This window comes from Anoplophora glabripennis, unplaced genomic scaffold, assembly GCF_000390285.2.
Source record: "Anoplophora glabripennis isolate ALB-LARVAE unplaced genomic scaffold, Agla_2.0 scaffold157, whole genome shotgun sequence".
Lineage (NCBI taxonomy): Eukaryota > Metazoa > Arthropoda > Insecta > Coleoptera > Cerambycidae > Anoplophora > Anoplophora glabripennis.
In genome coordinates, this window is record NW_019416263.1 from 190108 (window position 1) to 197612 (window position 7505).

A 7505-nucleotide genomic window follows, 5' to 3' on the forward strand; every position below is an offset into this window, starting at 1 on the left:
TTAGGACACTACCCTGGAGAATGCCTAGTTCCACATTGTATTGTATAATATGAGATATTATCTTCTATTTATACAACTAACAATCGATTTGTAACAGGTATGATTCATTCATTTATATGTCCCCTATGTCTAAGTAATCTAACAATAGAAAGGAGAAAGGCCATATTCAATGTGTTAAAAACATGGTTACGTCAAGAAACACACCCACCACTGTTTTGCTTTTATCTGTACTACTTATTATGCATTGTATTAGTTCAGTAGTAGCTGTCTCCGTCTCCCACTTCTACTTGTTTTGTTTTGATTTGGAAAGTTTCCGGTAGCGACAGATTTATTTATTGTGTCTTTAATATAAGGTTCATTTTATTCTACATTTCTTAAGTAGGCGTATGAGTATTTCGTCAGCCCTTACTGATATCTTATTGTTTCTCTTTTCTTTGATTGATCGACTGAACTTTTATTCTTATTGTTTAATTGGGTGATTCCTTTTTCCTTTGTAGTTAGTTTGCGTCGTTCTATTTCTGCTACATGGTTAAACATAGACGTTAGGAGATGAACAACCCCCCACGTGGAAATTTTGCCGAAACCCCACTTTCTTTTAAGGGAATGTTTCTTAGATAAGGGATATACGATTTTACATCCTTTTCGAGGAATGGTATGTCCTCCTATATAAACCTCGCCTGACAAAGAAAAAATTAAGCTGTTGAAATCTAAGGGTTCTTGCCGATATAAATAATAATTAATTATATAAAAATCATTTTAATAAAAAAATCAGACCATTTCTGCTTTTAGAAGAAGTTGATAAAGATCCTGAATATACAGGGTGTTTCAGTTCGGGTGAATCAAACTTTAACCACAAATAGAACTCAAGCAATAATTCAGAATTGCCTTATAAAGCAAGGGTTTGCCGTTTTCACTGTACAGGGTCGGTTTTTAAAATCATATTATTTGTGAAATCTTTGGTATGTTTATAACAAATAGAGTCAAATTTACACATAATTTACTGTAAAATTTACAAATTTTTGTCAGGTCAGTGGCATAGGAATGGAATGGGTAAAGCAGGAATTTTTACCCCAACTTCTACGCCAATGACCTAATAATCATTTTTAGATTCCGTCTACAACAAATCTACATAAAAAAGGTATATTGAAAATCGGTATAGTGTATCTTTTTAACGAAAATCTCAGTTGAATGGGAGACCGTTCTTCTAATCTAAGAAATTTAGTTTCTTAGGGATAGGATATAAATTTTAAATTTATTATAATGTCATATATGAACTTAGAATTCAAAACTGTATTATATCTATGGAGGGGTCATTGAATATGCTGTCCACCCCGCTGTAGCGCAACAAAAAAAGTGAGCTAAGAGAGGAAATTTACCACATTACGAATGCAATAAATAAAACACAAGGGATTATATTTAGAATTTACCAGTCGTTTCGTCGATGTAGAGACATATTATTTAATTTTGTTTTGAATTCTAAGTTAATACGTGACATTATAATAACATTAATTTAGAATTTACTTCCTACCCTCAAGAAACTAAATTTTTTATCAGAAGAACAGTCTCCCATTCAACTGAGATTTTCGGTAAAATAATACACTATACCGATTTTCAACAAGTATAAATTTTTTATGTAGAATTGTCCACGAAATATAAAACTGAATCCCAAATGATTATTGAAAGTCATTGGCGTAGAAGTTGGGATAAAAAAATCCAGCTTTACTACCCCTTTATACGCCACTGAGCTACAAAAATTTATAAATTTTACAATAAGATATGCACATGGGTAAATGTTAACACCACACCAAATTTGAATCAATATGTTATAAGCATACCAAAGATTTCATAAATAATATGGCCGATCAATGGTGAGACTTAGACCTTTGCTTTATAAGGCAATTCTGAATTATTTATTGAGTTGTATTTGTGGTTAAAGTTTGATTCACCCGAATTGAAACACCCTGTATTAAGAAGTACCAAGACCGTTTTGCTTTGGAATCAGAAGCAGTTGACATAGAATCTGAAGATCTCTCTTTAAGGAAATTTGCAAAATAATGTTTTTTCTTCGATTTTTAATTTCCTTTTCTATTGACATATTAGTTGAAAACACATAAATGTTATTTTGTCTTAGTGACGGAGTACCTACTAATATTTTGTTTCCTTTCGTTGTTTACTAATAATTAATAATAAGATTTTGGTACTTTTTGTTGTATTAAATTAAAAAATACACTTATCTATAATTTGTGCTTGAGCTTTACTTATTTGGTATTAGAGAGCACCCCGATCCTAAATATTTCCAGTTTATTAAAATTTGTTATTTTTATAAAAATATATTGGTAAGTATTTTCCAATTTTTGAAAATTTCTCTAATCTTTCCGATGTACTTTTTTAGTTGGAAAGTGAACCCAGTTCTTTTCTAATCATTTAATTTTTCTTCTGAATCTATATCTATAATCCATTGCATATGAAATACCCTATACATAAATATATTCCTATAAATTATTATTTGTCGTTAAAATCCAATGAAAATATTGTACTTTAAATACGGCGAAAACGGCGGTGTTAAAAAATATTTATCCACGGCTTAGACCGCTTCCCCGAGCAAAATTCCTAGAAGCGCCGATTCATGTAACATAAATAATTACAAGGTCTAGCAGATTACTCTGGCTCAGGAAAAAAAAATAGATGAGTGGTAATCCTGTACTAATTCACAATAAATTGCTGGCTTTTTGCATCCGAAGCGTTACTTGTATAATCTCGCCATTAGCCAGTCAACAATGCAAGACAAATATTAGCTAATCTCTTTGTTTTTCTAACAAAGTATAGGTGGTTTCTGCTGCCCCGTAATTTATGGGTGTGAAAAAAACTGGGGACAATTACCGTGAACTGAAATATTAAATTAGATAATAACAGATAATGCGATTAGATAATATTCACGTTACTCATGTTCTAAAAAATGGTTCTTGAGTGCGGGTAGGGTTAGAAAAAAATTAGATAATAGTTCAGTCAATTTAAAAAGGTGATTTGCACAGGAAGCTGCTAGATTATTCCAGGGTTTAATTATATACAGGGTGATTCAGAACTTATCCAAAAAAAAAAATTCTGGATGTACAAGGGACTCTTACAAATACCTACAATTTTGAAAAGAAAAAATCAAAAAGGGCAGTTCAAAAATGATTTAAAAATACTCCTCTGCACGGTACTGGAAACTGGTCCACTGTAAAACCTGACCTCGCACTATGCGACTGGCATGACGGTGTGATAAAAAATGGACAAAAACTTTAGCAAGGAAAGAAATAAATAGAATTTTATAGTCCCTATTTTATATCGGCAAATTCAACTGCTTTTGCCTTTATTAATTAGTAAAATTAATTTGTGTTTTTAAATAATAAAATCATTTGACATACCCGATGTTACAACAATTGTTCAAAATTTTATCCACCAACGTGTACACATTTAGATCCGTCTTACTAAGTTTATACGAACTAAGACAATACAAATGTTGTCTTGCTTCACCATAAATTAAAACGATATTCATCAACTCCGAATTGCTATACACGCAAACCATTTTTGATACTAACTACGAAAAAACTATTGTAAACACCACAGATAACAGGTAAACACTATTACAACGACGACTGCAAAATGGATTTCAGTATTCGGAGTCGCTGAGGCCACGTGGCTCTCCATACGTATGCGAATGACGCTAGAGACTATAGTTATGTTAGAGACCAGCTATGTAGTGGTTGAATGTACTATAACTTCAATAATTTTTTTTCTCGGAAACTATAAGGATTTTACAAAATTTTTTTTACGACATTGACTCCATTTCTCATGCCGCATCTATTCCCAAATTTTTTTGGATAAGTTGTGAATCACCCTGTATATAGCTATAAAAATTATCAGAGAATCAAATAGATGTACACTTTTTCGTTTTTGGCTGTTCTTGAATAAAAAATTATAACTAAAAACTAATAAGTTGTGTAATTCTAAATCATAGTAGTTAGTTAATTAATTCAATGCTAGTTCTTACAGGTGTCAGTTGAGACTTGTACAGCCTTTTACAAACTTTCTAGTTTCTAACAAATAATTCCAATAATTTTTCAATAATTTTTTTGTGAAACGAATAGTTTTGCAATCAATTTAGATTTACTCAACTGCATAGATGGCATATTTTAAATTTAACAAATTTTAAAACATAGAAATGGCTCGTCTTACGAACAAATCGAAATATATCTTTTTTCTTAGACACACCAGCGGAACGAAATGCATGCATGTAATTTGCAAAATATACAGTGACGTCGAAATTCTGGGATTCCTAACAACAGTATCTTCCAGCACTTCCGTCACTGATTCACGGATTTGTGCAACAACTCAGTGAATTTTTGCCCATAATTAGTTAAATCGTCACCGCAAATTCTATCAACATAGTCAAATATTTTAAGTGATATTCAAAAAAAGTTTTTTTTTTCCAACATTATATTTCCAAAACGAAGACGATCTATGTTTATAGCTACGTTTTTCCTATTTTGAGGTCTTATATCAGATAAAGGTGTGTGCAATTCAGGAGACCCTGTATAAATAATCACAGTGTTGAATAAACCGAAAATCATTTTGCTGTCAGCATCGATCTATTAAAAAAACAATTCATTATTTCGAAAAAAAAAACGTATTAATATTAACGTCAAAACACTTTAATAGAATTTAAAACAACACTAAAACTACTTATTTTCAAAAGAAGTTTTATTACAGGTGTGATTTTAAATAAAATGTTTTTTTGTAAATTTTAAAAAATCGTTGATGTAAAAATTTTGCTCGTTACTAAAAGTAATAAAAGGCAAAGCCCCGAAGAAACGTAAAATTTCTATGTCCATGACATTTTCTAAAATTGCGATTTTCGATTTTATAAAAACCTGTAGCGTAGAAATTTCACATTTTTTTTAGAACTATGCCTTCACTACCTCCAATAAAACGCAAAATTTTTACGATATTTTTTCCCCATATTTTTGTTAAAAAACTCGATTTAATTCAACTAGAGGCTGTGGAAGGGGCCCAGTTGAATGTTATTAAGGGGCCCAAATTTTGAAATTCCGCCACTGGAGCACTTTCTTACGATTATAGTAATACAATATCTGAAGGATTTAAGTTTTATAGTAAGAGAGATAGTCATATGTTATGGAACTACAACGTTGATGGGTTTTTATTGCATGAATCGTTCAAATGGTTATTTAGAATGAAAAACCTGCAGAGTGCTATTAAATTAGAGGGTGGAAATTGGTGATAGGTGTGAAAATGCACCCCTTTCAGTTTTTTAATTGTAGCTCGAAAACGAAGCAAAATTTCGCTACAGTTCATAGGAAAAATTATTTAGAGAATTGAATTTCACATGAAAATAGCTTATTTAAAAAATTTAAACGAAAAATTTTATGCAAAATCGTTAATAAACAATTTGAAAAAAGCAAAAAGTTCGATTTTCTGATTTTTTTTTTACTTTTTTGCCTCTAATTTTTTTTGAGTAAAAATAGGTATAGGCATTGCTTCATAGTAAAAAAAGTAGATAAAATTTCCTTCAAAACAAGAAGTTGTAGAGTATTTTTGGATGAAAATTGACTGATATATGGCCGCTCAAGCTTAGTCAATTTTTCGATTTTTGGCGCGTTTACCCTTATACGTTTTAATTATCATTTTTTGCAAAAAAGGAAGGAAATAAGACGTTCAAGGATTTTCATCACATGACTTGTTCGAAGGCTCATTCAAAATGGAAAAACCGCGGGGTGCCATTAAATTAGAGGGTTGAAGTTGAAGACATGTGTGAAAAAGCACTTTTACAGTTTTTTAAATATAGCACGAAAGCGAAGCAAAATTTCGGATAGTTCATAGGAAAAATTTTGTAGAGAATTGAATTTCTCATCTATATCCTTAGTACCCTGCTTTTTAAGACATAATCAATAGCCTATAGGGCTAGAATAACCAAATGACCATATCTATTATCATTAGAGATACATCCATCAAATATATATCAATCGTAAGAAAGTGCCGTATCTTGCTTTGTAACCTTTTTTAACCTCAATTTTTTTAGAGCACGGTTAAAATTAAAAAAAAAATCAGATTACATTTGACCATGCAAATCAAAAGAATTAAGTGTTGTTTATCCGCAGTGGTAACTCATCAGAGCAAAACAAAAGAGTAGGAAAGGCTTAATTTGAAATTCTCAAAACTAGATTTTTTTCTAGGTTTTACAATTTTCTCGAACACATCTTTGATCAACTTTAATAACCAACCTTACATAAGCATACACACAGATGAGTACGAGGAAAATTTCTGGAATTGCCGCTATTTGCAAAATTGCCCCCGTCCCCCGTTGTGGTCGTCAGAACACAGGTAAGCGACCTTCACGTGGTGTGATGGCAATTTGTACTATGAATTGTTATATAAGTGGAGACTACACTCCTAATCTCCAGTGCTTAGTTCTCTGCAGCATCATGAATAACCTAGTTGCCTTCTGTGCTTTGCTGGTCGCGGCTGTCAGCGCCTACAATTTTGAGGACCCCGATTTCAGTAAGTTAATTTTCATAACATACCCCAGGCGAAAGTTACTCCTTGTTGGACATGTTAATGTGGAAGTTCAAGTTAAAGATGGATTAGTCGTCGGGAAACTCCCAACAAAAACTTGTTCAACTACTCTTGGGGGTTTGCGCCGGTTAGATAATTTGGTGTGTGGGCATCCACAGGTTTATTTGTTTCAGTTTGTGAACTGGGATGACTCAAGAAATGAAAAAATTAATTAATAATAAAATTTTTATTTTTGCATAAAAAAAGTTTAATATTTTTTCACAAAATTTTATACGATTGCATCCTGTGTCCTAAATTCGGTATATCATTGGTATTTCGGTTATTATAAGATATATTTTTTGCTTTTATCTTTAAAAAAATTAAAATTTAGTCATATCAGTTCTTTTTTATCAAGACGAAAAAATACATGTTGACTAGTTTTATATGTTTATGTTATTACTTTTAAAAAGAACTAATTCTTCTACTGGTGCTTTCTGTAAAAAACATTGTTTCAGACAATTTCAAAGAAATGCCGGCCAACAATATCTTCTTGAAGTAAATACAAATATTTTAATAATAAATACCAGAAGAATTTTCTAATAATATTATGCTGCGTTTATATTATCCATTAATAGTTTGCATCAGAATAAAGAAAGTTAGAATTGTTTAGCGGAATATGGCAAACTATTAGAGATACATGATGGTTCAAATTACAAGAAACTTGCACAATATTTTGCTGAATCTCTTCTAGTCCACGGGTCACGTACAAAGAAAAAAATGATTCCCAGCAAGCTGTAACTTTGCGTGCAGCTTAAGTTTGACGAGTCTCCCAAGATTTGACTATGAGGAAAATTCAACAGTGGTAAGTTTTCCCGTGATTTTCAGGAAAACATGTCAATCTGGCATAAACATGGAATGTTATGACCAGCACTTTTTTTTAAGTTTAAATGAAA

The 7505-nt window shown here is 31.4% G+C and overlaps 1 protein-coding gene across 1 annotated transcript in view; it reads left to right on the forward strand.

The window, feature by feature from the left end:
• The first annotated feature begins 6473 nt into the window (after positions 1-6473).
• LOC108904503 overlaps positions 6474-7505 on the forward strand; it is a 9756-nt gene continuing 8724 nt past the window's right edge. Inside the window, exon 1 of the mRNA XM_018707092.1 lies at positions 6474-6558. Coding sequence (XP_018562608.1) covers positions 6483-6558 — 76 coding nt within the window. The 5' untranslated portion in view covers positions 6474-6482. The remainder of the gene's footprint in view (positions 6559-7505) is intronic.